At 42.8% G+C, this 18225-nt stretch overlaps 1 protein-coding gene across 1 annotated transcript in view; it reads right to left on the bottom strand.

Moving 5' to 3' along the window:
* LOC138387287 (ADAMTS-like protein 1) overlaps window positions 1-10995 on the bottom strand; it is a 59210-nt gene extending 48215 nt beyond the window's left edge. The window contains exons 1-2 of the mRNA XM_069474227.1: window positions 10779-10995; window positions 6880-7014 (exon numbers count right to left, since the gene is read on the bottom strand). Coding sequence (XP_069330328.1) covers window positions 6880-7014; window positions 10779-10995 — 352 coding nt within the window. The remainder of the gene's footprint in view (window positions 1-6879; window positions 7015-10778) is intronic.
* Window positions 10996-18225: the final 7230 nt, after the last annotated feature.

Raw genomic sequence — 18225 nt, 5'->3', positions numbered from 1 at the left:
GGATGGGCCTGCTGCCCAGGGGAGCGTGTGGGTGCCGCTGAGAGCTGCTCTGCGTGGTGGCTGTGCCCTTGAGCCCCCGCTGGGGACAAGGGCCAGGCACGATGACTTCTTTCATGGAAAGACTTTACTCTGAAACCTCAGGTTTGAGTGATTACCTAAATTTCCCTCCTCTCAGTAAATCACGAGGCATGAGGAAAGACTCGGGCGTTTGGCTCTCTGTGGCACTAGCACGACTCGCGCCTCCAGCAGAGATGTTGTGAGGAGTCCCCATGACAGGGACACTGCAGCACGCTCACTCTCAAAGGAGTGTGTTGTCCCTAAACCAGCAGGTGGGCCAAAGCCCACTTACACATTGTGAAAGACACCTGATCAGGCTCTGGGCCTAAAGAAGATACGCTGAAAAAAGGTGCTGAGCGGCTTTTCATAAGCCACATATAATTGCGTATTTTACTGTGGGAGCCACCCAAGGCCACTGCATTTTGACAGAAATCCAGGGCCTTGTGATCAAAGGTCTCTGCCTTTCATGACCTTCCTGAGGACAATCTCTACTCCTGTAGATTTTTTTGGTCTTTTGCCTCTTAGAGAAAGCCTAACCCAGTGACAGATAAATGACACAGTGATAACAGTGCAAAGAGTGTGATCCCAGGAAACCCAGGATGTGTGATCACCCTCATAGACCTCAGCATCCTTTCTAATAAGAAGACAGAGGGACTAGATCAGGGGTTGGCAAACATTTTCTGGAAAGGGCCAGATAGGAAATATTTTAGGGGCCATATGGTCTCTGTCACAGGTACTCAACTCTGCTGCTGAAGTGTGAAAGCAGCCACAGACAATACGTAGGTAAATGAACGGGTGTGGTGGTTACAATAAAACTTCATTTACAAAAATGAGTGTTTTTTATAAATATGCAGAGGATCCCCCATGGGTATGCAGGAGAGTGCAGCTCAGGGTCTGCATGGGAAGAACTGCCTGAGGCAGGGGAAGAACCACTTGAAGGGATTAGGTGTACCAGTGCCCTGCACACACACGGTAGGGAACAGAAACCGTTTCCACCAGCCAGACTGAAAACCTTATGATTTATAGGGCATTGGGTAGAATGTGGTATTGGGGTAAAGAGACAAACGTATCAATGGCACAGAATAGAGAATATAGAAATATACCCACAAATGTAAGGACAACTGATTTTCCACAAAGGTGCAAAGGCAATTCAGTGGAGAAAGAATAATCTTTTTAACAAATGGCAGTTTGTTGGGTATCCACATGCATAAAAACAAACTTCAATACATATCTCACATCATACACAAAAACCAACTCAAACTAAACCATAGACCTAACTTAAAACCTAAAACCATAAAAATTCTAGAAGAAAATGTGGGAAAAAATCTTTGACCTTGGAATAGCCAAAGATTTCTTAAATACAAAACCTAAAGAATGAGCCATTAAAGAGAAAAAATAATAAGTTGAACTTCAACATCAAATTCTACTCTTTGAAAGACACTGTTAAGAAAATGAAAAAGTAGCCACTGATTGGGGCAAAATATTTGGAAATCATATATCTAATATTATTTATATTTAAAATAGATAAGGAATTCTCAAAATTCGACAATAAGTAAACAAAACAACTCAATTAAAAAAAAAAAACAGGGCCAAAAAATTGAACAGACATTTGACCAAAGAAGAAATCAGGATGCCAAACAAGCAAATGAAAAGATGCACAACACTATTGGTTACTAGGGAAAGTATAAATTAAAACCACAATGTGAAACCACAATACACATAGTAGAAACATCTACAATTAAAAAGGCCAGCTATAGCAAGTTTTGGTGAGTGGAGAACTTAGAACTTTCCATACACTGCTGGCGGGAATGTAAAATAGTTCAACCACTTTGGAAAACAGTTTGGCTGTTTCCTAAAACGTTAAACATACACCTACTACATGATCCAGCTGTTTCACTGCTAGGTGTTTAACTGAGTTAAAGTTAAACTCTTTAGGTGTTTAACTGAGTTAAAGTATGTATATTAAGACTAATATACATACATCTTTGTAGCAGCCTTATTTGCAATAACTAGAAACTGAAAATGACCATTCTGCCTCTCAACAGGTGGACGATTAAACAAAGTGTAGTATGACTGCACAATGAAGTGCTAATCAACAATAAATAATAAATAGAATTGCACTATTGATAAATGTTACGATATGGATGAATCATAAAATAATTATTTTGAATGACAAAAGCCAAATCCCCTCAAAGTATGATTCCTTTTCTATAACAATCTAGAAAATGCAATTTAGTCTACGCTAACATAAATCAGATAAGTGGTGGCCTGGGGTGGGAGTGGTGGTGGTGGGGGGGGTGCAGGTGGAGAAGGGAGTGATTACAAAGCAGCATGAGGTGACTTTTGGGGATGATGAGTGTGTTCACTATGTTGATTGTGGCGATGGTTTCATGGGTACATACACATATGAAAACATAAAAATTTAGACTTTGAATATGTATTCTATATTGAATATCAACTATCAAATTGTCAAATATGTCAAACATATATAAATATGTATTTGTATCTTACAAATCAATAAAAAAGATAAATATCTATCAAAAATGATCAGAGGACCTGAATAAGCAAATGACTGATAAACATGTTAAAAACCCAAATTATTTAAAATCACATATTCAAAGAAATAAAAATGAAAATATTTTCATACCATTTTTCATATCATATTTTATAGTATTGTGTATTCACCAATTAAAATGGTAAATGTGAAAACTCTTGGCCATATCTAGTGTTGGTAACATTTTGGGGAAATGAGAACTCTCATACAATGCTAGTGGGCAAGTAAAATAGGCAAAACTTTGTTGGAGGGCAATTTGACAATACATAGCAAAAACCTAAGATATACAAAGCTTTTGACACAATTCCCCTTCTGGGAATTGATCCTAAGTAAACAGGAATGCAATAAGGATTTAGACATAAAAATATTCATCATATCTATTTTTTAAATAATAGCAAAATATTGCAAAGAACCTAAAAGATCAACATTACAGAATTGGTTGAATAAGATATAGTACCTTCTACCAATGCCATTAAAAATGAAATTGTAAATTATTTAGAGACATGGAAAGATGTTTATTATATCTTTCACTATTAAGTGAAAATAGTCACAAGCAGTATATAGCATATATTTAATTTTAGACAAAAGATATATATATACATATATATAAAAAATACATATATTAATGTCTAAGAAAAAGGTATTTGCACCGATTATCTCTGGGCTAGGTGATTACAGGTAATTTTCAGTTTCTTCTGTTTCCCTATATTTAATTGTTATACAATGAAGATGTATTGCTCTTATAATAAAACTCCAATAAAAGTTATTTTTCAAAAAGTATCAGTGCTAATGCCCTATAAATGATACTGTGAGAAACATTAGTCTTGGGCCTTAGTGGCCAAAAACAATATTTAACAGAAGTCTGCAAAAAGGTTTAGGTGCCGCAGGGAGGCCTGAATTGCTGCTGCTCTAGAAATGGAGCCCTGTGGCGTAGTGTTTGGGTCTGGACCACCAAAAGTGGTGGCGTCGGCACCGGCCTTGGCCTGCAGAGCAGTTGGCACAGTTTGGGCCTCCTTGCAAAAAGAATAGCTGTAAACAAGGATAAAAAAAATTAGCACTTGTCTTGCCTAAGACAATGGATCCGGTTAGGCTGGGTCCACCCTGCCTGGCAGAGGCTCCACTGTGCATTTTCTATGTCTAAGCCATGAAGTCAGGAGTGTGAGAGCAACAAGGGACTCACTATTTCTAAGTTTTCATTTGACAGTTATGGAAAGTAAGGCCCAGATGGGTCTATGCATGTGTTGCTCACTCAACATTCCTTCTTAAGAGTTGTAGCAGTGGCTTGAAGTGAAATCAATGCCACAGTGTCTGATAATTAAAATAGCCATTTCTGGAATAGACTCCCCTACTGGGAAGCTCAACACTCAAGTCCTAATGAAGAAGATTTAGCTCTGATACATGGCTTTAAAAACTCCAAATCTCCCTTCTTCCCTTCCTTCCATGAAAACATGCGCCCCAGAACCATGAAGTTCTCTGAATCTGTGACAGCCAGCTGACCTTGCACATGGAAGAAATACAGACATTGGAATCTCACCATTTACTGCCTACAGCAGGGTTGGCGAATGGCTTTCACCCTGCATATCAACTGCCACCAGGTTTGCTAGGAATGTTAAGATGAATTCCAAGGCGGTGCCTGGCTCTGAGTGAAAATGAGTGTCATGATTGGTTAGGGATGCCTTGGCTGTGGGAGGAGCGATTAACAGTATCTTTGCCACATATTTCCATCTTGGTCTAGAATATCTGTTACCCTCAAAATAGAAGTTCTTCATCACATCTCTCCCACTACCGATTACTCCTATTGAATGTCAGATTAATTCTTATCAAACGTTGCTTTTACTATGTCAATCTCCTACTTAAAAACCTTCTAAAGGTCTATTCCCATTCCCCACGTAGGAAGGAAATCTACTTCCTGAATCTAATATTCAAGGCCCTCCACAATTTGACACCACATACTAATTTCTTAGCAACCCTACACAAAACCTCCTCTCTGGCCTCTCTGGCTTATATCCTGTACCCAGAGCACACACTGTGGTCTGAAGGGGACACCTGTAGGAGCCAGGGGTGAGAGCCTGTCAGAATGGGAGCAACTGGACTAATGGACCAGGATGAGTCCCTGGCTGGGGAAGCCCAGGATGGAGGGTGGGCATGAGAATCGCTGGGGTGAGGGTCTGAGCCAAGTCCAAGTGGGACAAGCTCTGCCTGAGACTTTTAATTTTGATAGCCTAGTTTCTATTCCAGGTTAGCTGCCTGTACATAGTCTTAAGGCAGTGGTGCTTTACAGCTGTTTCTGAACAGGCACCTGATACACATCTCACATGTTTTCATCTCGGGGATCATGGCATCTTCTTCCCCTTGAGTGCCTGTTTCTCCTCCTTTCTGTCTGTTTGAATCCCACCTACCCTTCAATGCTCAGCTCCAAAGCATCACAGTGAGGCTCAGGTCTGTCTCAAATAACCTACTTCTCAGAGTCCTGATACTTGACATCATGCTCTAATTCATCTCCACAATTCCATGCAGATGTCTGCTAGTTCTACAGTGCTGGCTTGACACTGACATTCACCACTAGAGTCCACTTTTCCCAGGCAGTTAGATTCAGGAGCTTTATGAATACTGACTCACTGTCTCATTCAGATGGAGCAGTCTGGATGTGGACTGGGATATTAAGGTGTCTCTTAACTGTTAGATTTAAATACCAGTCTAAGGTAACAAAGCATCATAAACTAGCAATGGAATGCAGCAGCATAAAGCACAGTAAATTCTTATTGCCCATGGCTAAAATGAAACAAAATATTATTCCAGAATAAGGGAGAAAGAAAGTAAAGCTATCATGGAAAAATACGAGCAGGTTAACGTTTTCAGCATGCTGAATGGCACCTGAGTGACCCAAAAGAGTTATTGAACTTGAAAATAAATAATTGTTACTCACCCTGCAACTGACTGGGCTATGATTAACAGTAATGAGAATTTCTCATAGTGATGAATTGAAAATAAAGAACCTTACGGTGCATACATTTAATTTGGAATAAGTTTACCATTTTTAAACCAAAGAAAACGTGCAATGTGAAACTTGTATGAATTCTGATCAACATGACATGCAAAATCTCAATGCTAAGCTTGTATAACTTATGGGGAATAGAATACTGCTATTTGTTACTTTATCTGTGTCTTATTAATATTTATACCCTGATCAAAAATAGAGAAATCATAAGCTTTTTCCATATGCTGATAAACTATGAAGATTCTTGGCTAGTTTCAGACAGTAATGAAAAGGAAGGTAATCTTTCTGTGCTCTATACTATAGACACCAGGCCCTGTGGCCAAGTTGAAAAGTCACCACCAACATGACTGGGACCCCATTCGCCTCCTGTCCTTGCAAGTTGGTGGGGAGAAAAGAAACCTTAAACTATGAGCCAAGGGAATAATTCTAGCTACCATTATCAACATTCAGGTCTCATAGAGTTAGCATGATGATTTCCCCCACTTTGTAGGTCTTGTTTTTTTTTTAAAGAGGAGTTTTAGTCCTAGGTTCACAGCACAATTAAGAGGAAGCTATAGAGATTTCTCATATACTCCTTGCCCCTGCACATGCATGGACCTGTTTTGTTCTGGTGTGAGGGCTCCAGGACTTGGATGCCCTGTACAACTCCCTCTACCAGAGGGCAGTAGACATGTGGGTAATATGTTGGTGAAGGTTCCCAGTCATAGATGCCAGGGAGGTTGTAGCTGGTGAAATTATTTAAACATTTACCTTGAGGAGTCTTTCTGGGTTGGTTTTAGGCTCTACCTACAGAAAGGCTGGCCTAAATGGAATTGTCTAGCTTCTGGAAGGTGCTGATATTGCAACTCTCTCCTTGGAACTTCATTATGGCTCTAGTTTAGGTGGGAGGAGGTCATGGGAGAGTACCAGGGAATGGTTAGCAAGAGGAAAGGAGATTCAGGGGCTGTTCTTTACTGCTGTGTCTTTCTCAAAGTTTCATGAGTCAGTCTGATTGAGAGGATCTGGACCGTGGCATCAGCCCAAGAGGATTCAGAAAGGGGCCATAGATTGCAATCTAGACAAGCTATCGAGTCCAGACTAAGAACTGCGCTCACCTCACATGGAAAGTCAGCCAAGTTTCCACTGGTGAGTCTGGATTCTGTAGGCAATTTAGTGATTTCCTGTTGGCCACCCCCTGCTGCTGCCTCCCTCCCACCAGCAAGCAGTCACCCATCCATAAATCCTGTCCAGCCCTGGATTTCTGCCTAATGTTTCAGAGGGTTGGACTCACCAAGGAGAGCGGAATTCCCAGGATCCAGGACCAGCTGTGTTCCCAGAGGAGACGTCAGCACTGAAGGAAGGTTCGGTCCAGTGGCTGAGAGCAAGGCCCTGATGTCTTCCAACTGCTTGGGGACGTGGGGCGGATCTGTGAGAAGGCAGATGGTGAATCAGGCAGGTTGAAGCACACAGGCCGTGTTAGGGAAAGAGGGAGGGCAGGGTATGTGCATGCATGTGTGTATGCGTGTGTAAGACAGGCATCACTGTTGTTGCCTTTTCACATCATTTTTCCTATAGAGAAGGAGCACCTATCAAGGTGAGTCTGAATTTCAAACTTAATGAATTTCAAACTTGATACCTGACAATAAGTTCAGTAATAAGAACCAGGTATAATTAATTTCAGGAGTTCCTCAATTTATACCACAGAACCATTGGGTCCCTGTAAATTTATAGGGACAATATTGTAAGGACATTTTTTAAAAAGCCAACTTTAGCATTTACTGTATGCCAAGTTCTGTGCTAAATAGTTTTCAGTCCATTTTCATTGAACGCTTATAACATCCTTCAGAGTGAGGCACTCTGTTACTGTCCCCACAGACAGAGACACAGCACAGGAACTTCCTACTTAAAAGGATTTTTTTTTTTTTTTTATATGAAGAAAGAGATCCAGTTAGGAGGTTGATAATTTGCTCTGTGGTATGGATTTTTATGCCCAAATAGGACCCATACAAAGCGGGACAGTAAGAGAAAGTTACTATGGGATGCTTTGTTATTCAAAATCTTACAGGAGTTAGGGCTGAAGTCATCAGAGGTCATAGTTAACCAGTGCTAAAAGTGACAAAAATAGGAAATACAGTGGCTTATCATTTCCACTGGACAAATAAAGAGGCAAGCACCTACTGAACTTCGTGGTGGGATGACCCAGGATTACCCTGGAAAAGAAACAGAATCCCTTTAACCCTCTTCCTGTATCTCCTGGTTCACTGCAAGTCACTTCCAAGGCCGGCTCCCAGCCTTTTCTCCACAGCACTTGTTGGAGTGGAAGAAATAGCAGTAGTATTGCTCTTGTAATTGATGGTCCTTTCAACAGCCTTCGGTGAGAGCCCTACTATGTGCTTGGCACCTTATTAGGCCCTGTTAGGGATGGCAAGTAAATAAGTCATCATGGTGCCTGAGGCTAGTTCAGGCTTTCTGCCTTTGACTGCCAAAGACCACTGCATAGAGAAAACAATGATGAACTTGAGATCACGTATCTATCTACACACAAAATATAACTTGAAAAAAATCCCTCTTCACTTGGAATAAGGAAAAACACCATGATGCCTGGTATATCTTCAACTCTGGGTGTGAAAATAGAAGTATAAACTTTAATTATTTTTCCCTGGGGAAGCCCACGGCGTATGTGTATGCATGTGTGTGTGGCATGTAATTATTATTTCTCTCATTCAGGAATCTGCATTCATTTTGTCATTCACCAATTTGGACAAGTCACTTAATCCCTCTGAGCCTTAGTTTTCCCATCTAAACAATGAGGTTCCTTTCCAAGATCTCTTTCTACCCTGGAATACCATAATTTTAGGAATTGATGGTGGCAGTTTACTCAAAACTAGTCTTTCTTCCTCCTCTCTTCCTTAGTTATCTCCTCTTGAAACTCCAGAGGCCGTTTCTTATCTACTGAAACCAAAAGGGGAAGGCTACATCCCATCTTCACAACAATCAGCCCTCCTTGGGCCAAACGTTGGTTCCTCCTAATGTCCTCACAACTTCTGCAGTATTTTTCTTCTTTGGTGCATGTCCATTTCGTCATCCCATGGAAACCGTAAATTCTCCAGCTGTAGAGGTCACCTCTTATTTTTCTCCCAAAACTCTACCAGTGTGCAACTGACATGGGACTTTATGCCAGCAACATTAAGTGGCAACATTTAATGAACATCATCCAATAACTACATGAATGAATGAAAGTCTCCTGACACTTCAAGTCCTCATGGCACAGGTCAAGTCATAGAACTTGACATGACATCTCAGCTTTATACATGAAATGGTCCCTTTAAAAATTAAGCCACATGCTTGCTGATTAAAAAAATGAGACATTACTTCTACATTCATAAAGCACCTATTAAAAACTAACAAACTTCCATTATTAAACCAAGACTTCTGATCAAGAAAAGCTCTAAACGTCTTTTTTTTTTTTTTTTTTTTTAGACAGAGTCTCACTCTGTTGCCCAGGCTAGAGTGAGTGCCGTGGCGTCAGCTTAGCTCACAGCAACCTCAAACTCCTGGGTTCAAGCAATCCTCCTGCCTCAGCCTCCCGAGTAGCTGGGACTACAGGCATGTGCCACCATGCCTGGCTAATTTTTTCTATATGTATATTTTAGTTGGACAGATAATTTCTTTCTATTTTTAGTAGGGACAGGGTCTCGCTCTTGCTCAGGCTGGTCTCGAACTCCTGACCTCGAGCGATCCACCCGCCTCGGCCTCCCAGAGTGCTAGGATTACAGGCGTGAGCCACCTCGCCCGGCCTAAACGTCAGTCTTAACAGTGATTTTTTTTCCCCATTGAATTTGATTAAAATAAAGACGACTTCACGTTCTTCAAACACCACATTTGAGGTCACACCGTGTGAGAGCTGGAATGCAGTGAGAACAGGACCACAGAACATAGGCACTTCGTTGGTCCAGCCACAGTATCGGCCACACCTCTTAGACTTTCATCTCTGTTAGCAGAGGCAACAAGGAAGGGTGATTAGGGAGGAAAAGCACCATAGCTCAGTGTGGGGCAACAGTCCCTGAGCTCCGGGCTCCAGACTAGCAGCTCAGCTGGATGAAACCCAACGCAAAACAAATGACATCTTTCTCTGAGCCAAGTTTTCTGTGGCTTCCTAAGATGGGTGGAGGTTTATGCAGCCACCAGTGAGATGAAAACCCATCTGGGCCTGTGAAATCCGAGTGGGCAGGGGCTAGAGAACCTACATGTTGGTATATCTTCAACTCCGGGTGTGAAAATAGAAGTATAAACTTTAATTATTTTTCCCTGGGGAAGTCCATGGCGTGTGTGTATACATGTGTGTGTGGCATGTAATTACTATTTCTCTTGTTTTTCCTTTTTTTCTCAGAATGACAGCTTTCTCTTGGTGAGAAAGCTAGCATAAATGCCCTAATAATTGCTTTTTTTCTTTTTTGAGTAAGAAGAAAAAAAGCTTTTTCTTTTTCTTTTTATACTCCATCCCACCAACCTCCAGACTCAGTGGGGAAGAAGAGCACGGTGTCCCTAGTCCAGGGGCACAAAGGGTTATAGCATGCATCGTGGCTGAGCCCAGCACTGGGCAACATCAGGTGGCAGATGGTGTCCCAGAAATTGTTATTTTTAAGTTTCTATTTTATTCCAGGAACCATGCTAGATTCTTTAATCAGGGGTTCCTATGTTTGAATGGTATATGTGGATACTAGACTATAAATTTCCTGGAATTATATGAAAAATTTTACATGTATGGATTTTTCTAAAAGGGGAAATCCATAGTTTTTAATCTGATTCTCAAAGAAGTTCTTAACACAGAAGGAGTTAAGGGTAATTGCTTTACCTCTGTTACCTCTGTTTGATCTCCTGCTCCCTCCTGGCAGCGTGGGCAATCCTCGTTTCTAGGGTCTCCACGTAGAGACCAGTATCTAATTTAGCAAGGCGAAGCACCTGCCCAAGGCCACACAGTTAGTAAGAGGTACTGACTGAAGGTTTAAGCTCAAGTTTGCCTGGCCCCAAAGTCTCTGTTCTTCCTATCAAAAGGCCCTAAACCGGGAAGAAGCGAAGGGAGACTGATTTTACTTTTCACATCCTTTACTGCGTTAGGGCAAAAGGAGGTGGAGGGTGGGTTAGCCAGGCAGCCTCAGCAGGGCCTGCCAGAGGCTGAGAGGTGTTTACCGAGGATCAGCAGCCGGGTGCTCTCGGTCAGCTCCCCGTGAAGGTTGGCCGCCCGGCAGGAGTACAGGCCCTGATCCGAGGACGACACGTTTGTGAGCAGCAAGGAGCCCTCGTGCAGATGGTGAGGGGAGCCCAGTTTGCTTTTATTCCTGAACCAAGTGACTTCAGCTTCAGGCACACCTAGGAAGAAAAAAATAAACTCATCAGTCGAACACATTCAGGCGAACCCAGGGGCACCTACGGCCTCTCCACCAGCCTTCCCCGGGGTTGCTCTACAGGAAGCATCTGCCTGGGCGTCTTCCACCATCCTTCAGCCAAACTAAATACTGCCTCGGACCTCTCAGTTGTCTCCAGGTCTTTTGCCTTTTGCAGGGTACACTGCTGAGGCAGGAAGAGGGAGGCAGCTGGTAAAGGGTACTGGCCAGGGTGAAAGGAAAGTACCTAAATTCTTTGGAGAAAACATGTTATATAAAAACACACAAACCTAATGTGTCCATCGATGACCATGAAGGATCTGCAGCTGCATAAAACAAATATGTTGAGTAAGAAAAGCCAGACACAAGAGTGCATGCCGTATGATCTTATTTCTGTAAGTTAAAACCAAAAAACTGGTAACATTCATCTATGTTGTCAGTAGTCAGGGTGATGGTTCCCCCGAGACGGTGGGATAAATGGGGAGGGGCTGTGACTGGGAAAGGGGACAAGGGGCTTGGCCTATGGTAATGCTGTTTCTTGACCTGGGGCTGATTGAGGGGAGGAGTGTTCTCCTGGTCCTTTATGAGATGTACACTTTTCTATATAGATATATTTCAATAAAAAGTTAAAAGCTACAAGGCATTAGGATATATGTATGAAACTAACAAGTAAAAGCTGCTAGATCCTTTCTAGAGTTGATACTTTATGTAGAAAACATGCTTATATTTTTTTGGAAGTCTATGTGTCTTCCCAGAACGAGAGAACAAGAAACAGTGGTATCAGTGGTACCACAGAAAAAGGATAAAAGGAAAGTATTCTGTCCAAGTTCACTGTCTGAGAGAGGGAGCTGGGGCGACTGTGTGCTGACTTGGGACGGGTGCTGTCTCTGGGCGTCAGGCTCTGTGCTCTGCGGACAGCATGAATGCCCTGGGAAGTTTCCTTGTGGCTGACATGCTGGCAAGCTGGCCCTGGAAGTTTAGGACAAGCCTTCCCAGATGGTCTTCCAGACGGCTCCACAGACCAGGCTGTGAGTGTGCTGGGAGACTGAAAGTCTGATTCACAGGTCTCCAGGGAGCCGAAAGCCCCATCCCTTATGCCCCCCAACCTGCCGACCCAGCTCACAAAATTCACATGTAGAACTTTCTGGCATGTATCCAGGCACATTTAGAATGTCCAATCCTGGTAAATGGGGTCAAAGCCAAGAATGGCCAAAGAGCCAGATCTTCAGTCCAGTGCTTTTCCTGAGCTGGGGCTGAATTTTGCCCTTGGGGCAAGGGCAGTTTGCCCTTAATGGCCAGCCTAGTGTTGAAGATACAGAGTCTTCAAGGAGCTACCTGTGTACCTGTTACTTGTCCTTAAAACTGGCTGGAGAAAGAGAGGCCGGGCTACTGAGAGCGGATGCAGACTTGTCACATCAGGGAGAGGCTTACACTAACTTGGCTCAAATGACAGGATACCTGATGCTCAAGTGCATGAAGCCGGGGCGGGTAGGCCTCATCTCTGAATCTACCTGGAGAAAAGATACAGGTGAGGGGCAGCAAGGCTGAGTTTTCATTGTAGCACCACTAGGGAGAGCAAGAGCATCATGACGCCTGCCCGTGCCAGCTTGGACTTTGGACCCTGAGCTTAGTTCTTCCATTAAAAAAAAAAAGAAGAAAAAGAAAAAACCCCACAGTGTTCAGGAGAAAGCCTCTGGAAAGTAAGTTGAAGAAAAACACTCCCAGTCATTTCTGTCCTGAAAGCACAAGGAAAAATGAGGTCTTCCAAACCATTTTCTGCAACTATTCATTCTCTTTCCCTTGCAGGGCATCTTCCTTTGAGGAGAGCTGTGTGCAGCAAGCTCTGGGACTGGCAGAGAGAAAAGGAGAGCCACAAAGTGGGTTTGGGGGGGGAAGGGGTAGGGAGAGAACCAGGGATGAAGAGAGGCCTGGGAGCAGGTCCTCATGTCCCCGAGAAGTGGTTGTGAGCTTCTTTCATTCCCTTTGTTACTCTTTGCCTTGTGCCTCCCTAAAATCGTGCTTGTTTGAGAGACAGGGCTGGGTGTGGACCAAAAGGGCTGAATTCCTCTGGTGAGAGTGGGGGTGGTGGTGTTCATTCATGGGAGAAATGGAAATGTTCGGGATAGCAAAGGCTGGAGGAAGTGACCTCCGGTCTCTGTAAATCTGGAACCAGCAGTCCCCAGGGAAGTGACAGCAGTCCCAAAGGAAGTGACAGGAGTCTCAAGGGAAGAAAAATTAGGTGGAAATCATTCTTTAATCCATTTATTAGCAAACATTTCTCAGACTCACTCGAGCATAGACCTGCATCATGAGTTTGCTGACGGAGTTACTGTTGCTGGTGCCACATTTTGGGGACTTTCTGCCTCGGACTGTGGGCCTTAGGCAGAGAAGGACATTAAGAAGGTACTTTGGAACAAAGCAGTTCTTCCATGACTGGCTCTGACTTTACAAAGGTAGAATAAGGAGAGAGGAAAAATAATTGAGGTGTCCTATAGCTCTTTTTCCTTTTTCCTTCAAGAGATGACAATGAGGCTTTGGAAAACTTCACGAGCTTTGAATGATCCACAGAGTCCCTCGAAAATGTACCAGTTACACACGCCTACTACTGACATTCACAGTACCTTGATATTGGGAATGCACTGAGCTACGCAAAAATATTCTGAACATGTTAGGGGGAGAAATAACATTGACTGAACAGTTGCTATAAGCCAAACATTTTATAAACATAATTATTTTTCACAATGATCCTATGAGGCAGGTACTGTTATTAACTCCATTTTAAAGATGAGAAAAGTGGGGCTCAAAGAGATTAAGAAATCTGCCTAAAATCACGTTAGTTTGGATGTCTGAATGACTACAGGGGGGCAGAGTCCCTGTTCCCTCAATTCCCTACTCTACGGCCAATCAGTAACCCACCAATGGCAGGGTGGGGACTTCACTGAGACTTTGATGGCAAGGACCCCCTTCCTAACAAGCATACACCACTGCCTGCCATTACTCCAGACTGCTGCATTATTATTTCCAAACTGTCAACCCTTAAATCCTTCCTGCTTTCAGAATGAACCTTTCTGCTATAGTTGGTAACATCAAGGTTGCTGTCAGGGGAGAGGTTTCTAGAATCCATATAGGCTGGCTTTGTTCACTCTCCCCGGTTGTGGAGAAGTTGGTCAGGCTGTGGGAAATTATTCTTTTCTAGCCTTTTGTGATGTGACGGCATATGCTACTGGAAGAAATATCTGGGAAATGACATACACTCCACCACAGAACAAAGTCCAAAGCTCCGTTGCTGTTGACCACTGACTTGGCTAGCCTCCACACTCTGGATTCTCTGGTATTATTTGTACCTTAAAAAGGGGAAGGAAAAGAACCTGTATTTGCTTTCTGCCCTCGTGGCATATCTTATCAGCAACACAATGCTCGCTCTGTTGCCTAAAAGGATCGATAAGTGAGTGTAGTCATAATGGGTTGTAACTTGATATGATTATAAGGATTAATGCCTTTGATCTCCACTGAGCTGCCAGGTAGGGTGATCTTATAATATTCTTTTTTTAAAACTCCCACACAAGATAGTCTTGTGAACTAAATCCCTTTTTATATTTGGAAGGCCACTTGCAACATGCCAGCTTGTCAACATCCAGAGGTAGGGCGTCCGCTCAAATGTGTGCCTTTACATGATAAATTCTAGATGCTTCTTAGGTGAAGTGAGGGTGGGATGGCTTGGTGAAAGAAAAGAGAAGGATACAAAAATTCAAATGTCAGCCCTGTCAATTATTCTAAAGAACCATGCAGTCTGGAAAGAAGGCTCCCAGCCTTCCACGTTTCTCCACACTCACTGTGGCAGACAGTGATAACTGTCACAAAACCTGTTTCCTTCCGTTTCCCGAGTTCCCAGTGAGGCTACATTCCGCAGCATCCCTTGTAGTTGTGTGTGGCCATGTGACTAAGGGAATGTGAAAAGTATTCCAAGTGTGCCCCTTAACAGCCTTCCCAGCCATCCCCCATGCTTCGTTTTTCTCCCTTCTTTTGGTTGACAGAATAGAGATACCCAGGGAGATCTTGGAAGGTACGTGTTCAAGGTAATAGAGCCACCAGCATCCTGTGAGCCTAAACGACAGCGTGGAGGTGGAGCCTCTCCAGCTGACCAGAAGCAGTCTTTGGACTCTTAGGCAAGCAATAATAAACTTCTACTATGTTTGAGTCATTATTTATTTGGGGGTCTACTTGACACCAGAGCCTAACTTACCCTAACTAACATACCACCCGTCATTGGCTCCTGAGCTCTTTACTTCCGCATCACCAAGTCCTGCCAATTTTATTTCCTCAGTAAGTCCTTCAACAGCTTCCCCTGCTCCTAGGACAAAAGCCCAAACTGTACCATAATCTATGAGAGCATGTAAGATCTAGCCCCTGCCTACCCCCACTTCCCCAGCCCTGTATGCCACTTTCTTCTCTGCTCTCTATACTACAGCCGCACCAGCCACTTTCACGTCCTTACCTGCAGCACGCTCTTTCTGCCTCAGGACCTTCGCATGTCCTGTTCCCATTTACTGAAATTCTCTTTTCTCCCCTGATCCTTTGTCTCCTACTCAGCTTTCTGAACTCTTCTCAAATAGAGAACAAGCACGGGAGTGGTATAGTGGATTGGATCACTTTTCAAGAAAAAGTCCCATTATACCCACTGCTTAGTGCATTTTACGTTTAAGGGCTGGGAAGAATTTGTAAGGCAGCATTTTATAAGCTGAAAGCACATGTGGGCAAAAAGTTGTTTAACGAAAAACTGCTAACAACTCAAATATGTAAGGACATAAATCATTCTAGGTAAATTATGTAATATTCTTAAAACAGATTATTATGTAGTCATTAAAATTATGCTTATGACACAGAAAAATATTCATTATTGAGTGAAAAGGAAGCAGGATAAAATGTAACAATTAAGGAAATATGCAAAAATGTCAACTATGGTTGGCTGAATTTGGAGAGTGGGACTTTGAACAACTTGTTGTCTTCCCTTTTTGGCCTCATTTTTAAATGTTCTATATTTTCCCAAACTGCAATACTCCAATATTTTATAATAAGAAAACAACAACTGTACCTACATATTACATTATAATTAGGTATTTCATAACTTTTTTCCTTTTCCCCAGACTATGAGTTTTCTGAAAGTAATATATCTTACTCATCTACGTATCCTTGCATTAGGAAACATCTGATCTATCCTGGATTAGATATTCAATAAAAACTGCCAAATGAATAACCCAAATGAATTTAATGTGAAATCCTTCTTTCAGGAGGCCCTTATATAAGGAGTCCCACTTCTCTGCTCATTACCAGGGCCTGGGTTGCTAATTCTCAAGCTAGGGTATTGCAGAAGCCACTGGCAATGTTACCGGGGCTTAGAGAATTCTACCCAACCAGTTCTGAGGTCACTAAGCTGCCTGGCTAGAGGGGAGGCAGAGATGACCGAGAGTAGGGAAAGAGCCATAAGAGCCACTCACAGCAGCAAAGTCAAAGCAGTTCCTCTGCCCCTTGGCATTTAGCATTATCATCATCAGTATTTTGACTGGAGACTTAGCTCGATTTCCTTGTTCAGCAAACTCACTATGTAATCAAAAGCAGGCTGTTTCCCACCCACTTTGAATAAATATCTCGTTTAACAAAAGGCATAATGACAGGGACACAAAGATTTATTTTAGTTAACCAGAATTAATACAAATGGTTCTATGGGTAAAGACAAAGACTACAATGTCATAGCCAGGCAAAAGCTAGATATAGCCATGCAGGATCTCACTATAAGGTGACCAAGTGAGCCTCTGGATGAGGGCTGTCCGGGAGACAGCCCCCCAGGGGCTAAGCTCATTTTAATGTCCTAGGCTCCTTGCAGTAAACATCGTCCCACCTGGATTCTGGCTCTCTCAATCTCCTTCAAATGTTTTGCTGCCCTTTCCTCCCCTTTTCTTTTACTCCTCCTAATCCCAACTCTCAAGAAGAGACAGCGCATGGTCCATCACATCCCCAGACAGTGTTTCATCTCCTAGGCATGTGTCCCTCGTGATCAGGTGGGGAGTGACTGTTCTGTGGAAAAGCCCAGCTGGCACATTAATCCCCACACAGGGGGCAGCTCATTCACGGGGATCCCTGTCAGGGGTTCTGTCTTACTCCCTATCTAGGAGAACAGGGCCGAAAGGGATTTGGTTCCAGAAGGTTTCACTGATGAGGCTGGAAGGGAAGCATTACAAAGGCCAAGGAAAACTTCACAAAGGAGAAGCTAATGCATAAAGACAGATTTATATTTCAGATGTCCTGAAGCTACAGGAACATTTCAGATAAAATCTGATCTGGCTGTTATTTAGAAACAATAAGCCCTAGATTTAGATATTCTTCCTATTACTCTAAAATGGGTTTTCTGGACTTATAAATAACAAGTTGAGGTAAACCTTCAGATGATGAGGCTGAGGTCTAAGCTGGAGAAACCTACGGAGCAGAGGCATCACTGTCTGTCCCCCCTGCAGACAGGATATAACTGGGGAGCCTGGGGTTGGGTTTGGGGTTAGACACGCCTCTGTAGGGTGTATCTCATGAGGACAGTGATCAGAGACTGTAGCTGCCCAGTGGCATAAGAGCCATTCATTTCTTCATTCCACTGTGGGAGTGAAAGCCCCAAGGTTCGCATCAGAAATGAGTGGTCCACAGGAAGGGAGAAATAGTAGCTGGGCTTTGTTCTGCTCTGTGTTGGTGTTTTTTGTTCTTTAACTGAAGGTCAATACCTTTATAAAGAGCATCTTACCACTCCCCATTGTCTATTCCTCACTTCCCTGTGCCTTCCTGGTGTCTGAGTTTGTGAGTCCTACCCAAGAGCAATGCCTATGTCACATCTCCTAATCACACTGGCTATGTTCTCCAGTGACTCCTGCCCATTTCTGATTTGGGTGAACCCCAGGCTCCTGTTGGTCTCACCTCTGCCATCTCCCTCATGTTCATCCCCTCTCCTTACCTTTCCACCACCACTGCCCTGAGTTCATGCCCCATTATCTCTCCTCTAAACTACTATGATGGCTTCTTCTTTTAATTTGATACATAATAGATGTACATATTTTCAGGGTACATGTGATAATTTGATATAATCATATAACGTCCAAAGATCAAATCAGGGAATTGGGATATACATCACTTTAAATATTTATCTTTTATTTATGCTAGGAATATTTGATTTATTCTCTTAGAGCTACTCTGAAACATACAATAGATTACTGTTA

This window comes from Eulemur rufifrons, chromosome 7, assembly GCF_041146395.1.
Source record: "Eulemur rufifrons isolate Redbay chromosome 7, OSU_ERuf_1, whole genome shotgun sequence".
Taxonomy (NCBI): Eukaryota; Metazoa; Chordata; class Mammalia; order Primates; family Lemuridae; genus Eulemur; species Eulemur rufifrons.
The sequence above is the reverse complement of the archived record's forward strand: the minus strand, read 5'-3'. Positions and strand labels throughout refer to the sequence as shown.